The sequence below is a fragment of the Sorex fumeus genome, unplaced genomic scaffold (assembly GCF_029834395.1).
Source record: "Sorex fumeus unplaced genomic scaffold, SorFum_2.1 ptg000061l, whole genome shotgun sequence".
NCBI classification, from domain to species: domain Eukaryota; kingdom Metazoa; phylum Chordata; class Mammalia; order Eulipotyphla; family Soricidae; genus Sorex; species Sorex fumeus.
The window spans coordinates 53,751,083-53,774,399 of NW_026606118.1; the positions used below are offsets into that span (position 1 = coordinate 53,751,083).

Sequence of the window (23,317 nt, forward strand, 5' to 3'; positions counted from 1 at the left end):
TCTATTTGAGAAGTTAATGAGTATAGGTGACTATAAAGTAAAATTAGAACTCCCTATTCTTTATGGGTATTATTGTGCTATTACTTCCTTACGTTACTCTGTACACCAGTACAAATCATGGCTGGGGAATTGATGAAACCAGCCCTCTGATGTAACAGCAATAATAATTGTACCTCTTTCCAATGAATGCTATGATAATTTAAGTAGCTAGTATTCATAATATGTCTTAGAACAGTGCTTTTAATATAATAAATAAGTCATCAATGTGTTCTCCTATAAAAGAACTTTTCTATTGGATATTTTTTTTTCTTTTTGGGTCAGACCCGGTGAATGTTCAGGGGTTACTCCTGCCTCTGCACTGAGGAATCATGCCTGGTGGTGCTCAGGGGACCAAATGGGATGCTGGGAATAGAACCCGGGTTGGCCTTGTGCAAGGCAAGCACCCTACCCACTGTGCTATCACTCCAGCCCCTCTACTGAATTTTTTATAAGAATTCTATTACTATTTTATTCACTCTGTAGGCATTATTAGAGCTTTATTGGTCAAATGCCTTTTGTCTTGTTGCATATTTCTTGATTTTAACTCTTTGTCATCTATTATAATTGTTTGGGATTTTTTAAATTTTTTTTCCACACCCAGAGATGCTCAGGGGTTACTCCTGGCTCTGCTCTCAGGAATCACTTCTGGCAGTGCTTGGGGACAATATGATATGCTGAGGATCGAACCTGGGTTCACTGTGTGCAAGGCAAACACCTTTCCTGCTGTACAATCGCTCTGGTCCCTCTCATCTATTATAATTGTTAATCCTGTTTTTGTATTATGAACTGGTCTTATCTTTGTTTTTTATTTATTTTTGACCCTTAACACATTACTCTGCTTTATTAGTTTTCTGTAAACAATATGTATTTGAGAGGTTTTCCCCCTTTTCTAAATCAATCTGACATTAATTACTGAAGAATAGTTTATTCACTCTTAACATCACATTTTATTTATTTATTTATTTTATTTTATTTTTGGCTTTTGGGGTCACACCCAGCCATGCTCAGGGGTTACTCCTGGCTCTTCACTCAGGAATTATTCCTGGCAGTGCTTGGGGGACCATATGGGATGCCGTGGATCGAACCTGGGTCGGCCTTCTGCAAGGCGAACGCCCTACCTGCTGTACTATCATTTCGGCCCCAACATCACATTTTAAATGTTTCCTTTCACTTTCAGAATTTGGTTTTGAAATTTGGTGCCTTTCCTTCTTTTCTGCCTTTTTTTGGTTTGACCTAGGTTTTCTAGGTATTTTCTTTTGCCCTCTGCTGACTTGGGATATGTACATTGTTTTGTCTTCTTGGGAACTCTAGCACTCAGGATGTGCTCTCCTGTGCAGTGTTTGCCCTATCAGAGGAGAGAAACACTGAGCCTTCCTGTGGCTGCCCAGTTAGGCTTGGGATACAGTTACACTAGGAACTAAAGGAGAAAGCTGTGCATGAGTCCATTTCAGCAGCAGGGTTAGAGCTTGGGTTCCTTGGCAGTGATAGCGGTCCCTCCCACTGTGCTAAATTTCCCCTCTCCAAGGTGACCCTAATATAAAATACCTTCTGTACCCCCATCTTCTTGGGGACCAGACCGGTTAGAGGAATTGCTTATGGAATCTGGACTTCCTTTTCCTGGAAATTTTAAGCACGATCCTGAAAGAATTAAGCACGATCCCTCGAGCTCCCTTCCAGATATATATTTCCTCCTCTTCAAGGCAGAGCAGCGCTTTGGGAAAGGACACTGCCATCCTTTCAACTTACACCGTGCTAGCAGACATAGCTTCCTCCAAATGACCTTCCTCCCTTTTTACTCTATTTATTCACTGATTTATTGATGGTGATTGGATCACACCATCTGTGCTCAGGGATCACTCCTGGGAAAACTCAAGGAACTATATATAATCTAGGGCTCAAACTCAGTTCAGTAGCAGCCAAGGCAAATAAGTGACTCACCTACTGTATCGTCTCGCAGGTTTCCTTCACTGTCACTGTCACTGTCCTCCTGTTGTTCATTGATTTTGCTCAAGCGGGCCCAGTAATGTCTCCATTGTGACAATTGTTACTGTGTTTGACATATCGAATACCTCATGGGTAGCTTGCCAGGCTTTGCCGTGTGGGTGAGATACTCTCGGTAGCTTGCCAATCTCTCCGAGAGGGGTGGAGGAATCCAACTTGGGTTGGCCGCTTGCAAGGCAAACGCCCTACCCGCTGTGCTATCACTTCAGCCCACTCCGTTTCCTTATACCATTTTATTTGCAACATGTGGTGATGAATTTTTTTTTACATAGTGATAAGATGCATATAAAACTTACGGACTTGACCTTTTTGTTGTTGTTATTTGAGGGCCATATCCATCAGAGCTTGTCATCTTGATCATTTTAAATCATAAGGTTCACCAATGTTTATAACAATCTTCACATTATAATGCAACCATCTCTGATCTTGCAATGCTTTTTTGTTTTTTACTTTTATTTTTTTCTTTCCAAAATTTTCTTTTGTTAAAGCATCACGAACTACAAGGTGATTCACAGCTGGGTTTTGGTATACAATGTTCAAAAATCGATGCCTATCAAATAACAACCCCTCGCTACCTCCTTTCTGCTTCTGTCATTATGATTTCGGCTTTCCTAAAGGCCACATGTAAGTGGAATCACAAATAGCATTATTTGAAATTTTGTGACTGGCTTATTTCACTTTCTAAAATTGTAACTATGGTGTAATATGCCTCAGAATTTCCTTCCTTTCTTTAGGCTGAATAATGATCCATTGTATGTATAGACCACATTTTCTTCATCTGTTTAATCATCCGTAGACAGTTTGCTTTCGCCCGTTGGCAATTGTGAATAATGTAGCGATGAATGTAGATACATCCTGGTATGAGAATAAGAGGTTTTTGAAGTGTGTGTTGATAAAACTTCTCGGACTTCAATTGGCGAATGGGTCAAAATGGAAAACTTCTTTAAAATGCCAATTTTAATTCAGGAAGTCGAGTGAGGAGGGGACCCTTTGTCCTAGCTTCAGCCAGCACATGAGTCTGAACAGTCAGTCTATAGATTTTCAATTTGGACAACATTTGAGTCTGAAGTGCTTCTGTTCTGACCCTCGCTAGCTTTAGAAATGTAGTCATAAATCTTCGTCTCCCTGACATTTCCCTCTCATCCTCATATCTTCCTAGAATATTGCAGTGAAGATTATCCTTACCTCTATGCTTTAGCATTCTAACTAGCACAGAACAAGCACTTAAGATTTTATAGTTGTGTTGATTAGCATAAAACACAAGTTCATGTTTTATTCATTTATTTATTGATTGATTGCTTTTTGGGTCACACCTGGCAATGCACAGGGGTTACTTCTGGCTCTGCACTCAGAAATTACTCCTGGTGGTGCTCAGGGGACCATATGGGATGCTGGGAATCAAACCCGGGTGCGCTGCATGCAAGGCAAACGCCCTACCTGCTGAGCTATCGCTCTAGCCCCAAGTTCATGTTTTAGAACCAATAAGCCTGTGATAGTGTACTCAGTGCTATCAAATTCTCACAGATCAGTGCTAAAAAAAATGATCTAAATTGGAAGAAAAGACATCAAATTCCAGGTAAGAAAAAGGGTATTGACCAGCAGGCCTTTAGTGAGGACAGGTGAGATTTAACAACAGTTGAATCTTTCAGGGCTACTTTATTTGCCATTAAGTCCTAGGATTTTCTTTTCTACACATAAAATGTCACATTTCATTTCTGGATATCTACAGCCACTTTTTTTTTTGCGGGGGTCAGGGGTCACACCTGGTGATGGTCAAGACTTATTGCTGGTCCTGCACTTAAGAATTACTCCTGGAAGTTACAGCCACTTCTGATGATCTCAACCTCCTCCCACCCCAACACACACACACACACACACACACACACGCACACACACACATGCATGCACACGTACGTGTATGCACACACACACACACCCCACCAACACCACCACCACCATGACCACCACCACCATATTTGTATGAAATCATCATGCCCGATAGGTGGGGCATTTCCTGGAATTGGTGACCTTGTGTCTTCCGGTTGAAGCTTATCCGTCAGGAAATTCCTTTGAAGGGAGTTGGGCATTGTCTCTCAGACCCCCATCTGGGGACCCCTACATGGACTTCAGAGAGAGAGACGTGAATGGAGGCTCTTCTTTCTGGTCTGAGCTACTCAGCTGAGCATAGGAAGTCAGGCAGGATCTCTGCTCCAGCGTTGCTGCTTTTTGGCAAACCAAACATAGGAGTAAAGATGTATTGGGGTCACATGAGAACTCAGGAAGATAAGGTTGTTCCCAGAGAGCTCCAGACCCTCTGGACACACTTGCGCACACACACCACTGTCAGAGACAGAACTGGCATCTGATACATCTTGGCACAGGACAAGGAGACTACTTTTATCAGCAAGTAGAAGAGCCTGTGAGTGAATGAATGATTGTTCCCAACAGAAATGGAGGAGGGTGAGTTGTCAGTGTAATGCCAGCATTTGGCTTTTTGGAACCTGAGCAACCTGACTGGGAAACCAGCTCTTGGCACTTCAGGCATCAGGAAGAAAGAAAGATATTCATTCTTACTACCAGGGATGCCTTGTAGGTGACCCTGTTCTCAGTATGATTTTTATTCTCTCTGTTGTCTCAAATGATGATGGGACTCAAAAAACAAGTCGTTGGAAATTCTCAATAAAAGTTGTCAATCCTCACAGCACAATAAAAGATGCAGTAGGTGACCAAGATGAAGAAGTAGCACTTTGCAGAGGTGCCCCCTTAAATCTCCCAGTCACTGCAAAAATAATTAGGAAATTAGTTAAAAATCAGTGATCCTCAGGCTTCAGAGGTAGTACATGGGTTAAAGCACTTGCTTTGTGTGCAGTTGACTCATTTTAGTCCCTGGTCCCTTGACCACTATTAGGAGTGACCTCTGAATACATAGCCAGGAGATCCCTGAGCTCTACTGAGGATGGTCCAATTCCCCTGCTCCCCCACCAAAATAATCAGTATTTCACAAAAGAGGGCTTCTCCATTGAGACGTGTTCTTTCAGGAGGCAGTTCTTTGCCCTACTCCATCAGATGAGCAAAGGAGGCAGATAACTTCCATTCTCGAAAAGATTTGAACCTGAAAATGGTAATGAAGCTTGATTTTACTGTGTAACTGCCTGTGGCAAGTGTTCCTTTCCTTAGTCCTGCTGGGAAAAGGAGAAAATTAAAAACCTCAATTTTAAAATAATGATTCTCAGTGATGGTCTTCTCCTTGGCTGGTGGAGTAACCCCAGATCAGAGTCCATGAAAAAAGAGCAGGAATGACTTCCCAGTGGCTTTTGCCTCCTTACTCCCTGGGGAGATGCTGCAGGAATTCCGAGGAAGAGCCCTTTCTAGAGCCTGGCACAGAGCCAAAGGAGACCCTTGGGGAAGCCGGGCAGGAATCAGCCAGATGCTTTGACTTTGTTCCTTCTCACTTCCTTTACATTGCACTGTAGCTAATATAACAAACCTCCTTGCAAATGCAGCCACCACTGGGCTTTTGAAATTTCAGACATCATGCCTCATTCTTCTATCTATTCATTTCACCAAGAATATTTATGAACTGTTGAGAACACAATGCCTCCTTCAGCCTCTGTGGATGTTAATATAAATCTTTGAGGAGGGGATAAAATGGGGCAATGGATAAAAAGAGAAGTGCCGTTAAAGAGAGGCCGGTCACTGAGACCAACCCACAGTGTCTGGGGTATTTCCTGATACTCCGGTGCCTTTATCTTTGCCAAGAGAAAACTTAGGAGCCCAGATTGAGTTGAGTCCTGACTCTGCCATTGAAAGGTTGTGCCACTTCAGGGAAATTTGTTGACGTCTCTGTTGGCTGTACCTTCTTCTCAGTGAAATGTGGGTGATAGCAGCAGAGGTCTACTCATAAGAATGAAATATAAAATATCAAGCAGAATGAAATATAAAATATCAAGAAGATATTTTATATGTCTTATATAATTTATGTGTTATATATTATATATAATATATATAAAATAATATACTTTATATTTCAGATGTTTGCAAAGGGATGTTGAGCACAACTTAGGAAGAATTAGTTTAATGTATGTTTTGTAAGACTGAGAATTAAGGGTTGACACACAGAAGACAGAAGGAACTCTGCCTTAGGTAGATTCATAGGTATTTAAACTTCATGATGAAGGACATGAGCCAGGAGATACAAACTCATGTGAGGAGACACGGTAGAGGAGGTGGCACTTCTGCAGAGCCTTGAAGGGGGCTTTGATTGAAAAAGATCACTTCAGTAAATCACTTAACTTCCCGTTAGTCGTCGATTTGCTCGAGCGGGCGCCAGTAATGTCTCCATTTGTCCCTGTCGCATGCTAGTGTAGTCCAATGGCATCTGTTCGCTCTGGGAACATGAAGAGCCTCAAACCGATGGTTCATGATCTTGATGAAGAAGTCTGACCATCTGGTAGGTGGGCGGCCACGCGGTCTTTTGACATCCCATGGGATCCAGTCAGTAACAGCTCTAGTCCAGCGGTCGTCTTTAAATCTCATTACGTGACCAGCCCATCTGATTTTTGACACCTTGGCGAACAAGACAGCTTTCCTGATTCTTGATCGTCAACGGATGTTGGCACTCCGGATTCTTTCTCTCATTTGAGTGAAACATGATATTCCAAGCATAGCTCTTTCAATTCCTCTTTGGGAGACCCGAATAGCATTCTCATCCTGTTTACGTAGGGCCCAGGTCTCTGAGGCATATGTTAATGCAGGAAGAACAGTGGAATCAAAGAGATGTGCCCGGAGCCGGAGGTTCTTCGTTCTCTTAGCTATTTCTTCGACGTTCTTGAAGGCGTTCCAAGCCGCTCTCTTCCTCCTGCGCAGCTCAGGTGCCAGGTCATTTGTCATGTTGACTTCTCGACCTAGGTACACAATAGCTTTTGCATTCGGAGATGGTCGTTCCATTGAGAGCGAATGGGGCGTCAGGAACGAGGCTGTTTCTCATAAACATTGTCTTCGTAAGATTCAGCTGTAGTCCTACCTTTCCACACTCACGGTCAAAGTTGGCCAGCATTTGTGCCGCTTGGCTGATGTTTGGTGTTATTAAAACAATGTCATCAGCAAAGCGGAGGTGGTGTAGTTGCCGACCATCTATCTTCACTCCCATTCCTTCCCATTCCAGTCGTCGCATGATGTTCTCGAGGGTGGCACTGAAGAGTTTCGGTGAAATGGTATCACCCTGCTGAACCCTTCTCTTGACATCAATGATTACTTCTTTGTAGAATGGTGAGATCCTGGTAGTGAATCCACAATAGAGTTCACGGAGGATCTTGATGTATTGGGCTTGAATGCCCTGATTGGCTAGGGCTTCAATGACCGCTTCTGTCTCAACAGAATCAAAGGCTTGAAAGTATTGAAAAAGATGTAACAGGAAAACCCTCCTGACAGCAGGACAAATAAGGAAAGTCATGCCAGGTCAAGACAAGTTCACCTCACTGCCATGCCCCACTATCTGCACTGATCCCAGCAGCAAAGTCAGCCAATGTCAACTACATGATGAAAGTAGGTGTTCTTTGTATAAAAGAAGCAAGCAGCATCCTTCCAACAGAGAGTTTCTTCTGGCAGCTCATGGCAATGGTACCCCAGATCATCATGATGCCCTGTGTTAGAAAAGCACTTGCTAGGTCGCCAGGGTTATTCCCAGAGCCTGATCTGTATCAGTCTTTTCATTCTTACTGCAACCTTATAAAGCTATTTTCCTCTCTACATGTTAGGTAGGTATTGAGGCACTTAGGTAACCCCAGTGTCACACAGCTGTTTGATGGCGGAATCGGGATTTACACTTGATGTCTGCAGAGTCCTTAGTCTCAATGACTATCCTGTAGAATATAGATAATCATCAAGAGATGTGTCAGGTGCAGTTTACTTAAATCTTCCAACAACTCTATGAGGTTAGTACTATCATTTAACTTTACAGAATAATGGAAACTAAGGCTCAGAGTAGAAAAGTAACTTCTTTAAGATTGGATAGTTGGGGCTGGAGCCATAGTATAATGAGTAGTGCATTTGTCTTATACAAGACCAACCTGGATTCAACCTCCAGCATCCCATATGGTCCCCCAAGCACTGCCAGGAATAATTCTGAGTGCAGAGCCAGGAGTAACTCCTCGGCATCACCAGGTATGGCCCCCGAAACAAACCCCTGAAATTGAATAGTTAAATATAGTGACCAGTCTTGTTCCCAGGAAGTCCGTCTCTAGAGATAATCTCAGAACCCCTGTGTCTGAAAGCAATAACAGAACCATCCAGAAGAAAATAAATCAGAGGAGGAGAAAATATTTTCTAAGCTTGCATAATTTCTAAACTGTCCTAATACCACAGAAATATTGGATAATATAGACAAATGGGTGTTGGGAATCATTAATGAGGCTTGTCCACAAGGCTGCTGTACTGAGTGTCTAAGATGTAGGCAAAGAGCACGGGGTAAGTACATAGCCATTTACGTTTTTTGACAGGGTCCAAATTCAGGAAGTCTGAGAAATCTGAATATGTTGACTTTTTCTGTTCTTGGATCTAAAGACTGATCTACAAAAACTGAATTACAGATTCTACTACAAGAGCAACTGCATTTTATTTTCCCTACTATTCAACTGCTCTTTGCACAGTATCTGCTGAGCATAAGCCAGAACCTTCCTCTAATATTTTGGAGCCTGTGAGCAGGAAGCTGTCATGTAAAGATGTCCCCAACTTCAAACTGTACTATGAAGCTGTATCAACCAAAACAGTGTGATGTCAGAATATAGATAGAGTCTGAGACCAGCGGAATAAAATTGGGAGTTCAGAGACTGAACCTCAGGTACATGAACAGCTAGTCTTTGACAAAGGAACAAAAAGTATAAAGTGGAGCAAGCAACATCTCTTCAACAAGTGGTGTTGGGAAAACTGGTTGATCACATGCAAAAAAATGAACTCAGACACCTTTATTGAACACCATATACATAAGCCAAATAAAAATGGACTAAGTACCTAAACATAAGACCTGAATCCATAGAATCCATAGATTATACTGAGGAAAACATAAATATAATACTTAATGTCTTTGAACCTAGAGGTATCATCAATGATTCAATGCCAATGGCCAAGCAAACAGAAGCAAAGATAAACAGATGGGAAAATATCACCAAAATACAAAGATACCCAACAGACTTGGAGAGAGTATCTGCCCGCCACTCATCTGACAAAGTGTTGATATCCAAGATACATAAAGCACTGATAGAAATTTGGGGGAAACACACACACACAAATCTCATCAAAAAATTAAAGAACAGATAAACAGAAACTTCCTCAAGTATCGCCAAAAGGTATATGAAAATTGCTCTGCAACACAATTATCAACAGGAAAATGAAAATCAAATATCATTGAGACTGGCACACATCAGAAAGAACAGAAACAACTAATGTTGGATAAATGTGGGAGAAAAGAGACCTTCATTTACTGCTGGTCGGAATTTCCACTGGTTCATTGGAAAACATTATACACAGCTCTCAAAAACTAGCAGTTAAGCTTTCATATTACCCAGCAATTGGCATTTTTTGGCATTTTTTGGCATTTATCCCAATGGCCGAAAACTCAATTCAGATAAGGCATTTGCATCCTTGTGTTCATTGCAGCATTATTCATGGTAGAAAAAATTCAAAAACAACCCAAGTGTCCAAGAATAGATGATGGGGTTAAACTAAAATGATGGCACATACATTCAGTGAAATACTAGTTGGCTATAGGAAAAGGTGAAATCATGCAATTTGTTGTTGAGTGGATGGAATCTGGTGAGTATCATGATGAGTGAAGTCAAAGGAGAGTGACAGACACAGAATGATTTCTTTCATATATGCAGATATTTAAAAAAAACTTGTAAGGGAATGAAAAATTCCCAAAGGCAACAGAACCTGAAAACTGGACTTCAGAAGGAAGCTTACCATAGTGAGGGATACTGGAACTGAGTAAAGGGAAGCCTAACTGTGGAGGAGGGTGTGGTGCTGGTATTTTTTTTTTTAATGCATGAAATCATACCATTAACAGTTCCAATACCTTGGCACCTAAAATAAATTTTTTAAAAAAGGAAAAGATGTCTTCGACACTAATTGACCATTTTCTAAAATGTTCTTCTAGACTCTTCATGAACATGACCTGGCAGGGGAGTTGCCACGCAGGCAAAAGCGAGAAGGTAAGTAAACTCTGTACTTGGTCATCTATTCTTTTAAGTCTCACTAAATGATATTTGCTGTAACTTTTTAAAGTAGAGTAATCAAAATTGAACTTCCAAGCTACTTCCAAATTCAATTTCTAGAAATCCTAAAGGAATGCGACCAAATATCATTAAAGAGATTGTTTTTGGGGGGGTCACACCCGGTGATGCTCAGGGGTTACTCCTGGCTTTGCACTCAGGAATCACTCCTGAGTGCAAATTCCCAGTGCTTGGGGGACCATATGGGATGCTGGGAATCGAACTTGGGTCAGCCATGAGCAAGGCAAACACCCTACCCGCTGTGCTATTGCTCCAGCCCCGACATTAAAGAGATCTTAGCCACAAATTGCAATGCCCCTTCATACCATCACAGCTTCTCACATCTTCTCTGACTGTCTCCTCAACTGTCTTCTACCACGAAAAAAAAAAAAAAGTCATTTCTCTCTTATTGATGCAGCACCTTCTACTGTGTCTTTTTTTTTTCCCTTGTGGGTCACACCTGGTGATGCACAGGGATTACTCCTGGCTCTGCACTCAGGAATTACTCCCGGTGGTGCTCAGGGGACCATATGGGATACTGGGAATCAAACCTGGGTCGGCCACATGCAAGGCAAACGCCCTACCCGCTGTGCTATTGCTCCAGCCACTCCACTGTGTCCTTTTTGTCCCCTTTTAATTTCTTCTTCTCTCACACCATTTTCTTATTTTGTGGATTTAATTAAGGTCAGGCTGGAGCGATAGCCTGAGCGATAGTGAGTAGGGCGTTTGCCTTGCACGCGGCCATGTCGGCTGACCCGAGTTTGATTTCTCTACCTTCGATTCCTCCGCCCCTCTCGGAGAGCCTGTCAAGCTACTGAGAGTATCTCGCCTGCAACGCCTGGCAAGCTACCCGTGACATATTTGATATGCCAAACACAGTAACAAGAAGTCTCACAATGTTACTGGGTCCACTCGAACAAATCGATGAACAATAGGAGGACAGTGACAATTACGGCCAAGTTTAAGTTTCTTTTCTCCTCCAGTTTTCCCACTAAATTCCAAAGAGACCGAAGCTGGAGCCTCATAAAATTCTTCATAGATTCCCAGCTGTTTGGGAGTTATACTTCAATAGTGGAATTTTATCAGACCCCCCCAAGCACATTCCACTTGCTTTCCTGTCACAGAGTCAGTGTTTTCTCCATCAACACCTTTTGTTTGCCTGAGAAACTAATGCTGAAGTCTCACTTCACATGGGAACCTGGATGTAAAGCTTTCACAGATTTCTGAGACAGAGGGCTTTCTTTTTCTGGATCTCCATCGCCTTTTATCTGTTCCCTTAGCTTTATAGAGGCCCCAGTGCATTAAAAATATTTTGCTGTGCTCGCTTCGGCAGCACATATACTAAAATTGGAATGATACAGAGATTAGCATGGCCCCTGCGCAAGGATGACATGCAAATTCGTGAAGCGTTCCATATTTAAAAATATATATATTTTGCTTTCTGCTTGCCATCCCAGCACTCAGGAGCTTCCAAGCATTTTCTTCATCTCCATCACATAGCATATCTCTAGCCCAACAGACGCATACACAAAGCTGTCCTTTTGCAAGCTGTCCTTTTTGTTCTTTCAGAGCACACTTTCCCCATTGCTGAGTCTGGTGTCAGCACCAACTGTCTAGGACAATGTTTCTCAGCCAAGGCTCATATACCCCCAGTGGGCCCCCAAGATATCCCATGGGGCCACAGGTAAAAACTGTGCAAAGAGATTGGAGAGCCAACAGCAGGATAGGGGGAACTAGAGGAAGAAACCAGAGTCAGAAGGAGGCTATGGCTGGAAAAAGGTTTTAAAACACTGATTTAGAAAAGCACCGATCCAGAAAAGCACTGATCTAGAAAAGCACTGATCTAGAAAAGTGCACTGATCTAGAAAAATGCGCTGATCTAGAAAAATGCGCTGATCTAGAAGGTAAAACATCTATAAGATAAGGGAGGGGGAAGTAGGTAATATATGTTTCTTTTACATAGAAATATGTATAAATAGGAAAAAAACACTAGAAAAATGCACCCAATTAAAATTAAAATGGTTGTCTTTGAATGGGCACTCTGGAAGTTTGTTTGTTTGTTTGTTTTCATAGCATCATGATTAAGTTGCTTGGTGGGCATGTTGCAACTTGGTCTAGTTGGGAGACTCTAGACTGCCATAGAGTGGCTGGCACCTACCCTGAGGTCAGTGTAGGGGTGTGTGTTAGAGCCCCTCCTACATGTGGTAACCAGATTCAACTGTTGCTGGCTGCTTGAATGAAATTGTGTTGTCAACTCTCCAAATGCTCGTTGCAAAGAATGCCACTGACATTTTCTATTCCCTTGCCTTCTGTTTATTTTCTCCTTTTAGTCGTGAGTTAGATTTGTGGATGCTTCGCTTCCTCTTCCTACCCCTCCTCCCCAGTGATCTATACACTCACAGCACTTCCGATGCTTTAAAGCCAGCAGCCTTACCTTTACCCCAACTCTGACAACCCCTTGAGATCTCCTATACATCATGACAGGAACAAAGCCACACAGGTCCCCATTTGATAGTTTGAAATACTTTTAGAAATCCAACTAAGTGTGGGTGAGTTCTCATTCCAGGTTTTTACCGGGTCCCTCTCCAGTGCTCAGGCTATCAGCTTCCTCAGGGGCAGTTGGAGAGGAGACAGATGGAAAAAAGTCAGGTTTTCCTGTGCTTCTAAGACCTTGCTTTATGACCTAGGCCAACAACGTGAGATGTCAGCCCTTGGGGAGGAAACCACTTCTACATCTAAAGGACTTGACATTCCAAATTTTTCCAGACGTGCTTTCATTAAAAACAATCATGATGACAAATCACTATAAAAACATGTTTTCCATTTATTATACATGATCCACAGTACTCCTGGGGATCTAAACTGATTTTTGAAAGTGTTAATGCCTTAACCCATCATCTCTGAAAGATGAATTGGCCTTGGTACTTTTACAGAATCCCTGAATTAAAAACAAAACAAAAAAAAAAGATCATGGAAAAGCCCAGCACTAGCTCGAATGGAAGTTGCGGTGAGAGCACCTTTTGTTAGGAAAATTATGAATAAAAGCAGCAGTGGGACAGTGTTAGCAGAATATCCAGAGAAACATCTGTGTTCTGCTTTGAGTGTTGAAATAGTGCAATGTTAGATTTGAACTTTAATCTCCCAAATGTTTACTCCTTCATGTATGCATACAGCTTGTTTTCTGGAGCTTTAACTGCAGGAAGGAGACAAAAGTTCTTATGCAAAAAGAATCCTCAAAATAAATCTCCTTCCCCAAAGTGTAACTAACTAATTATTTCTTTTCTCTCTCCTGTCCCCTTTCCCTTCATTGTCGATGTTGCTGCAGGGGTTGCAGATACACCTGACGTAGTACTTGCACATTATGTGACATTTGCTCACTTGACCTCTGTGCTCACTTCCCTTAGTTGTGTTGCTCACACACGTGCTCTATGGGTGTGACACCTCCTGACTGTGTAGCCTACACACCTTGCTAGTGCCAGGGCATGACCCCCTTTTTGTGGTGTTGATGCACACTTGCTTGTGAATAGTTCATAACCCAAAAGATCACAGATCACAGAAGCCAGTGTCGTACCTTGACCCTATGGAACGTCAGGTATTTGAACTTGTGACCAAACACATTCCTTTTGAGGCCCAAAATATTTATAATTTAGGGATATAATGTTACTGTGTCTGGCATATCGAATACTCTCGGTAGCTTGCCGGGCTCTCCGAGAGGGGCGGAGGAATCGAACTCGGGTCGTCCATGTTGGCCGCTTGTAAGGCGAACGCCCTACCCGCTGTGCTATCGCTCCAGCCTGGCCTCTAATGGAGACGTTACTGGGCCCGCTCGAGCAAATCGACGATCAACGGGAGGGCCTTTACCTTTTACCTTTTAGGGATAATAATTATTGGAGCCACACCTGTGAGAACTCAGGGGATAATTTGGAGTCAGGAATTCAACTGGAGACATCCTCACACAAGGCAAACACCTGAGCTGCTGTACTCTCTCTTCCTCTACAACTCCCAGAGCCATCTTTTTTATTTATTTATTTATTTATTTATTTATTGAATCACTGTGGGAAAGGTTACAAAGCTTTCAGGTTTATGTCTCAGTCATGCAAATATCAAACACATTTCCCTTTACCAATACTTATTTTTCCCATGAAGAACCCCAATAATACCCCACCCCCCACCCCTCCCCGTCCCTGTGAGGCAGATGAATTCTAGTTAACACTCTATCCGCTTTGATTAGATTGTTTCAATAAAAGATTCACCACTATTATTTAGAGTTTACCCCCCCCCCCCAAATCAGACATGCTGAAAAAGCATTGTGAAGAGATTTGCTTTCTACAGCTGGGTTCAAGAATTAAATGTTGGTTTTGGATTTCTGCTATTTTACCTATTGACCCTGGAAGTATTTCTACTGAAAGTCAGATAGTTAAGAAATTGGTTTCTGTGTTCTGGAGTCGTGGCCGTGCTGGAGAGCCGCCCATGGGGGGCAACTGGTGGCCTCGGCAGGGCGCGAAGGGCGGAGCGAAACGCCCCCCTTCCCATGAGGTTTTAGTCGCCCCCACACTCCCGGCTCATATCTGCTGTCCACAAGGCTCCCATGTGGCCGCCATCTTTCTTTCCAGAGAGGAGACAGAGCCATCTTTAAGGGTAGGATGAATAGTCATATTTGGGGCACTGAGAAGTAGTACAGTGGTAGGGAATTTTCCTTGCACATGGCTGACCCAGGCTTAATCCCCAGCACCCCTAATTGTCCTTTGAGTACCACCAGGAGTAAATTCTGAGTGCAGAGCCGGGAGTAACCACTGAGCCTCACTGGATCTGGCCCCCCAAACAAAATATTAAATAAAAAAAAAGCATCATATTTATTCTAGAGCATTGAATGCTTCTTTCTAAAGTTAATTGGTCAGTTTATAGTTTCAGAAGGTCAGTTACTTAGAAGAGAACTGGAGTCTTATGTAGGATTTTATGCAGAGAAATAAAAGAATCATACTTTTGGTTTTGAAAGATTATTGTTATGGAAAGTAGAAAGAACTGGGCCTAGGAAAATGTAAACTTCATATGTGTATATATATATATACACATATGAAGTTTAAATTTTATGTGTATATATACATATATACGATGAACTGGCAGGCTACCGAATGTAACCTGCCCACACAGCAGACTCTGGCAAACTCCCCGTGGCATACCCAATATGCCAAATACCAGTAACAATGATGGGTCTCATTCTCCTAACCCTGAAAGAGCCTTGAATATGGCACTTTTTAAAAAACTCTCAGGGCTAGGATGAAGGAGATGTTACTGGGGCCTGCTCAAGGCAATCGACGAACAACAGGATGATCGTGATCGTGATATACATATATATGTATATATACACACATATACATATATGTATATATACACATGTGTATGTGTGTATATATTATATGTATACATGTATATGTACATATATATCACACAAATGCCAATGTATGGATGGATTAAAGCATCCAGAACTATTTCCAGATTATACCTGCATGCAGATTCTAAACTGACTGAAGGTCTGGCACAGAGAAGGGACCAAAGGAAAGATTATCCATGTGCAATGGATGAGTGAATTAGAGAAGTCAGTGCCTAGGAGACCAGTGAGGAAGCTCAGCAGTGTGGACCATCAGCTGTGGTCTCTGCAGTGAACTAAGAAAAGAGCAAAGGAACTCTGCATGAGATAGCTGAAGGAGTAGATCAAATAACTGTGAGACAGATTTCAGGGCACAAGGAACCATGATACCTAGAACTCTCCAAGATCCACTTGATCATGTGACATGGAGGCCAAAGGCACCAAACAGATTTGGATAAGAAGCTTATTTGGAAACTTCTCTGGTAAACTGGACATTCCATTATATGGAGATTCTGCACAGGGACCTATAACCTGAAGTTTCTTGTGGATCAGAAGTGATACAAATGCATGTTACAAACTAATTTGTGAAGTTTTCCAGCCAACTTCTTGAGTTCCAATGGAAGGTATCTATGGGCCTGAACTGAAGATTCCCCTATTGGTTCTTTAGCTTCAAAAGTTATGGCTTGTGTGGCATGAAGTGTTGAGGAAGGGGATCCAGAATGTCCCAGGCCTGGGTTGGCACTGCCTACATTTTCACACCTCTTTGGTCAAAGAACACACAGGGATGATGGCTACCAGTGCGGAAGTCCTGACCTTTCTAGAGACTGGGCCCTGGGTATGCTGGCCCTTATTTTCTGAGTCAGGAAATGCTGAGCATTTTCCATCCTGAGGTAAGGACTGGAGGGGTGAGGGGGAGGGTTGCTATAATCTTTCTTGCGATAAGGTGATATTTAATGCTCCAAGCAGCCATGGCAGAGCGCCGTGAGAAGGCTGGGTTCTCTGGGCCTGCTGTTTGAGTTTGATTTGAGGGTTGACCTTTAATGTTGGGAGTGCTTTGTTCTTTTAATTTATGGTTCCTGTTCTCTGATTGGGTGGTTGATTTACTGTCTCAAACATGAGAACAGATTATAATAGCATTAGTTTTTCTTGACATACCAGCAGACATCAGCAGAAAATGAAATGATTTCTCTTGAGTGATATCTGTATCATTCTTCTTGAAAGGGGGTTCCCCATAGTATTCTAATTCCTTAACCCCAATTGGAGAAAGGAAATATCAGCCCTCATTTCTAGGTGAGGTGGGTCTGGCTCACAGACGTGAAACAACCTGCTCAGGTAAAAAAAAAAAGTTGTTTCTCCCCAACTTCCTCAGGAGTCTATGCTCACGATTCAGACTTATTTCCCAGCATGTGTTTCTGACTTTTGCCTTTAAGATTCCAATGGAGCAGGTTTGTAAAGAGACTTGGTGCTTCTGTTGGTATCTAATTAGGAGAACTTTATATGGGACTGATGAGTGGAGTCTATGAGGAGCTAGTGGTTTTGTTTCTCTTTACCAGACTTCACAGACCCGTGTTTAATTACATAGTCCTTCCCTCTCACCTTCAGCTAATTCTTCCAGGCAGACCATATAGCCCAGGGTTCTGGTGAATGTCTGGTGAGTGAACCTTCCTGACCCCTAAGAGAATTGGCTCTTCCAACTACTCGCCAAGCAATAGTCTGACAGGATATGGAGGATGCTGCTACCTACTAGGACATGTTAAAAGAAAAAAAAAGCAAGGAGAAAAGTACAGAAAAGTAGTTACCTTTCCACAGTTACCTGTTATTGGACCGAGAGGGAGAAACAAACCTCCCAAATCTTCACTGATAGAGAGCTTCATCCTGTTTGGTTAAGGGTAAACCGCTCCTATTGTATTACTCTTCAGTAGCCTTTCTTTATCTTTGCAAGGGGTGGGGTTGGGGGCATTAATTCATTCATCTTCTTAGTCTCAAACTGCTGAGAGCCACAATCCCCATTAGGGTTGCCAGGCAGAAACAGGATTGTTTACTTAAACAGCTATGATTAGGACCTAGAACCGCTTGTCGCAGTCTGGCCAACTTTCCAGAAATGCCGCTAAGATAAGTGCTGTGTGGCGGGCAGTGATTTATGGAAAAGTAGAGAGGAAATCCTGGTTGGTTTGTGCCTCCTGGGTTTGCTGATAGGTCTCCATTCATGACGCCATGACACCTGGCCCATGCTACCTCCCAGTCCTGGCCTCAGTGCATCAGAACAACCCCCACACACTGTAAAGGCCCATGAGAGGAAAACATCAAAACCAGACACAGTAAATTGTGTGAAATCAGAAGGTCTCAAGGCAGCAGCAGAAAGGTGTCCAATATCTCACAGAGCTGGGGAGTTGTCCTGTGTTGCTCCTGATTTCCCTGGAGTCTGTACCAGGATCGGAGTATCACTTTCTCCAGCTCTGAAGTTCTCAGGTTTGAAAGAGGACAGGAACTAGGACTTGGATTTTTCTTTTAACTTTTGTTTTTATTTATTTATTTATTTATTTATTATTTGCTTTTTGGGTCACACCCAGTGATACACATGTTATTCCTGGCTCTGCACTCAGGAATTAACTCCTGACAGTGCTTGTGGAACAATGTGGGATGCCAGGGATCAAACCCGGGTTGGACGCATGCAAGACAAATGCCCTACCCTCTGTATTATCACTCTGGCCCAGGACTTGGCGTTTCTCTCCTAAGCAATGAATCTGGATGAGGACTGTGAGCAGAGTGTGCTTCCAATCTCAACCATCCATGTGGTTATACTGATCCTGAGGATCCAGCATACCTATCCCAAACCCAGAGTTCCTCCCCTCCCCAGGGCATGACAGGGAAGAAATATGCCAAGGTTGCTTCATTATTGAGTTGGTTCATGGAACTACAGTGTAGTGTCAGGATCCAGACAAGAAGAAACGTTGTCTAGGTCAACCTCTTCTTTTAGTGGTGGTGTTTGAGGAGAGGGCATTGGTTAGCCTATATCCAGTGCTTCTCAGGAATTACTCATGATTCTGTGCTCAGGGCTCACTCCTGATGGTTATTTAAAGACCACTGGCAGTGCCAGAGATGGAACCAGGGTCTACCACATGCAAGGCTAGCATCTTAAGCTCTGTACTCTCTCTATCACTGTAGGGCACCTTCTTTCTATTTATCTAGCAAATCATGTAATGGGTTGTCTTGGGACTGTCATGCGTGTTTTCTCTTTCTAGAATGACTTTTCCTGTTCCCTTTCATGGTGTGACTGCAATGATCAGTCTCATTCTTGTGCAGCCTTTTCCATTTTAGAAAGGTCTTTTCTAACTATTATTAAAAACAGAACGACATCTCCCCTGACACTGTTTCCTTACCCTGCTTCATTTTTTATGCTCATAAGAATCATCAGTGAGCTTTATGTTTTAGTTTTGGTTTGGGGCCACACACTGAGGATCCCTGGGGTCACTTGGCTCTATATCCAGGGATCACTCCTGGCAAGACCTCAGGGAGCCATATGCAGTGTCTGGGGTTGAATTGGGTTGGGAGTATTTAAGGCAAGTGCCTTAACCTATGTACTAAGTCTCCAGTTCAAAAGTGAGTTTGATTTTTTTTATAGCATACTTACTAGCTCTACCTTTATATATTGTATTTTGGCTCACCTGGGTCTGAGTTCCCTAGATATACTTTGTCATCAGTTAAATGTGGTGGTCATATGAATTAATAATCTCCAAGGGAAAGTCTAGAGTCATCCGAGATAGTGTTTCTGAGCCTTTTAAAATGCCTTTTTTCTTTTTTAGGGGCCAGAGTGAAAGTACAGTGGGAAGGGCATTTGACTTGCACAAGGCTGACCCACATTTGAACCTCAGCATCCCATATGGTTCCCCAACCACCATCTCTAGAAGTGATTCCTCAGTGCAGAGACAGGAGTAACCCCCTAGTGGTCCAAAAACCAATAAAATATATATTTTTTAATTTTAGAAAATTTCCCTTATGAGGGACAATGTAACTCTTGGGCTAAGGGTTATTCTAAAGTTCCATTTTATTTTCTTTAACAAAGAAAAATAAAAGGCTAAAAAGGGGAGAGGTCTTAGAAATTGGTGCTTAATTCACAGTCTCACATATCCCAAACACTGGAAGGTATAGAGACTTTCATCTTAGTTGTTTTTGACTCATCTCCTTCTAAAATCTCAGTGGAACAGCAGTTATGATTTTGGTTGGGGTTGATGCTATTCATGAATCACCATGTGCTTTCCAGGCACACATTTATTCTGCAGTTTTGTCTGAAAAGCGAGCAGAGAGATAGTTTCAAGGATATCAGGGAGGCAAGGCTCTCAGCAAGAATTGATGTGATGCTAGCTCCAGGCCTAGATCTGGTCAGCAGTGCATATGAAGAAGCGATAAAGTGGGTGGTCTGCAGTTGTTATTGTCTTCACTCATCTGAAAAGAATCTACTGTCCAGGAAATCCTGTTTGTATTCATGGGAAGAGACTACATGGACCATGGGCAAAGAAAATCCTGAAGCTAGTGAATCCTCTGGAGGGTATAAACATGGTTGCTTTATTTTTCAGGAAAAAGGATGTACTCTGAAGTAGAAATTGTAAATATCAGGCAGTATTCTCTTTGCAACTATTCCCGGGAGCAAACATACTGCGTCTAGAGTTAGGATCACACACATTAAGATTAGCAGTTCTTCCAGGAAACTTGTTCCCATTGCAGAATCTCTTGAGACTCAGAAAAAAATAGGAAATTTAAATCAATGCCACAGTATCATGACAGAGATTCTGTGGGGCTTTTAAAAGTTATGTTATTCTCGTTATAACTATTTTGTTTAGTTGACCTAAGGCCCACAGGTGGCAGAATCTGGGTAGAGGTGGAGGCAATACAGGAGTTCAAACCAGGACTGCACAGATGGAGAGCTTATATTCTAACATTTTTGAGTCACATCTTCAACCCTATAAATCCATTTTTTAAAAGTTTGACTTTTGGGTCACACCTACCAAAGCTCAAGTCTTACTCCTGGCTTTGTGGTCAGGGATCACTCCTGTCAGGATCATATGTGGTTCTGGGGATCAATCCTATGTGGTTAGCTCTGTTGCATGAAAACCAAGCACCTTTCCTGCTATACTATTTCTTCAGCCCCTAAAGATACATTTTCATAGATAGAAAATAATTTTGATTTTAAAACTAGATTAGCAAGGATTTTTTTAAAAGTTTGAATTAATTACAGAAAGTTGAATGATGCCAACATAGCGATTCTCCATATTTTGCTACTCTAAGCAAGCATTTTTTACAACTTCCTATAGAGCACACTTCCCAATTGGAGTTTCCCATAATAGGCTTACTTATTTTTAACTTTCACATTAATAGTTATTGAACATTTAAATAAAATTTTGTTTAAATAAAGTTAATATTGCAAAATTATAGAAAAGCTACTTGCTTGTATAGGAAACCAACATAGATTTTAAATTTTAGGGTGAGTTCTATCATACTTTTAAATGTGTCTTAAATTTTAAATCAATTTTTTACAGCATTTAATAATCTATTTCTTATCTAAATTTCAAGATAAAAATAAACCCAGGACTTATTTTTATCTCCCTAGTGTATGTATGTAAATAAATTCTTACATATAATGTATTTTAAATGTTTATCAGTAGCTATTAAATTAGCCCATAGGTTATGCTTAATCATATATTTTAGCCAAGAATAGGCAAAAATTCTTGCAGCAACAAGGAACTGAATCTGTGACTCAACAATAACGGTCATAAGTTCAATAAAAATTAATTGAGCACATAATTATTATGTGGTTAGCTCCACACCAGTTAGAGTGAGTAAGGCCATCATAAGAAATTAAAGAAATAGGCCCTTCGCCTAGAAGCCAGACGTGATGTCATATAGGAAACTGTGAAAGAGCATTCCAATATGTATTGTCTTGCTTGCCTACAGTGAATGTGTGTGTGTGTGTGTATGAATCTAGAATGCCTGCATGTCAACCAGCCTGTAGACAAACCGGAAAAGAACTCAGGAACAGAAAATTTCTTTAGTTTACTTTACAATTTATTGCTGGTACTTTTGGTGAGCATGGTGTAGAGACTGGCAATGCTTGGTAAGAACAGAGACCATTCTATTTGTATAAGCTATTGAGCAAAGACCTTCCATTGACAAACTGAAGGTCTTTTTCCTAGAGTCCTTGAAGTTATGATTTTTTTTAAAATTAGAGAATCAACATGAGGTACAGTTATATACTTACAAACTGTTTTTTGGGGGGGGCACACCCAACGATGCACTCCTGGCTCATGCGCTCAGGAATTACTCCTGGCTGTGCTCGGGGGACCAGATGGGATGCTGGGACTCGAACCCGGGTCAGCCACGTGCAAGACAAACGCCCTACCTACTGTGCTACTGCTCCAGCCCCTCAAGTTATTATCTTAAACTCACAAAACACATGTATGCCAACTGAATGGTCTTGGAAATGCAGATGTTCCTGTGAATCGAGACCATGACATTATTATTAGCCAAAGCCTTCCTGTGGGTTCCTTGTTTCTATTCTGTTCCATTATAGTTCATTATCATAAGAAAAAAACAGAAATGGCTTTGAACACCAGGAAGAAGATGAGGGAGTAAGAAGAAAGATAAGTCCCAATCTCAGCCTGTGAATCTTTCAAAAGGAGGAGGAGGAGGAGGAGGAGGAGGAGGAGGAGGAGGAGGAGAAGAAGAAGAAGAAGAAGACAGCTGCTCTTTTTCTTTACATAGTGAAGTTGTAGAAAGGAAGCAACATAAAAGAGGAGCCTAGGTGTTGATGATAGTTTTTTTTTTTCTCTAGGAAAACTCATTGGAAACTCATGAAGATTGATCTGTCCAACCTCCAAATTTGTTTTGTGCTTTATCTGCCAACCAAAATAAGTTCTCACACCTTTCTTGTACTTTTATTTCAGTTGCTGTGAGTAGTCCTGTAGCTGAAGATTACACGCTTGATATTGAGATCAGTTTTGAAAATGTTTCCTTCCTGGACCCTGTCATAGCTCACTTGGACAATCTCAAATTTCCAATTCAAGGGAATGATACTGATCCAGCCACAAACATCTTGAGCCTAGAGGTGACAACAGGTGAGTCAAAGACCCATTGCTGGGACTAGAGTGATAATACAATGGGTAAGGCACTTGTCTGTCTGGCATGTAGCTGACCAAGACTCATTTCATAGCATCCCATAAAGCTGTCATATCTCTATCCCTATCCCGGAGCCCTGTTGGGAGTGATCCCTGAGCACAGGACCAGGATTAAGTCCTGAGAATTGGCCCCAGAACAAAAACAAGACAAACATAAAACCCCATTGCTTTGAAATGGAAGATTAGTTACAGGAAATTACACTTTAGATAAGTGAAATGACCGCCCCCCCCCCCCCCAGGCTTGCAGTGTGATTTTATTTAATTGTTTACTTCAGAGACTTCCAGAAACAAATCCCTACTACTGATAAATTCTGAGTCCAGAGATAGTAAAGGGGTTCGGGGGTTTGCCATATAAGTTGCTGACACTGGTTCAGTCTCCCTGTGATACACTGGATGCGGTCTCGTTTTCCAAGCAACACCAGGTCTGATCCTAGATCACAAAGTCAGGAGTAAGCCCTGAGCACCACTGGCTG

The 23,317-nt window shown here is 41.9% G+C and overlaps 1 protein-coding gene and 1 non-coding gene across 6 annotated transcripts in view; both read left to right on the forward strand.

The window, feature by feature from the left end:
- The window catches only part of ADGRF5 (adhesion G protein-coupled receptor F5), a 122,410-nt gene that overhangs the window by 59,861 nt on the left and 39,232 nt on the right, over nucleotides 1-23,317 (forward strand). For all 5 annotated transcript variants that reach the window (XM_056125949.1, XM_056125950.1, XM_056125948.1 and 2 more), the window contains exons 3-4: nucleotides 10,193-10,247; nucleotides 22,614-22,784. In XM_056125949.1, coding sequence (XP_055981924.1) covers nucleotides 10,193-10,247; nucleotides 22,614-22,784 — 226 coding nt within the window. The remainder of the gene's footprint in view (nucleotides 1-10,192; nucleotides 10,248-22,613; nucleotides 22,785-23,317) is intronic.
- LOC130034918 (U6 spliceosomal RNA) lies at nucleotides 11,625-11,728 on the forward strand. The gene has a single exon (XR_008794213.1). It is a non-coding gene; the product is annotated as a U6 spliceosomal RNA (small nuclear RNA).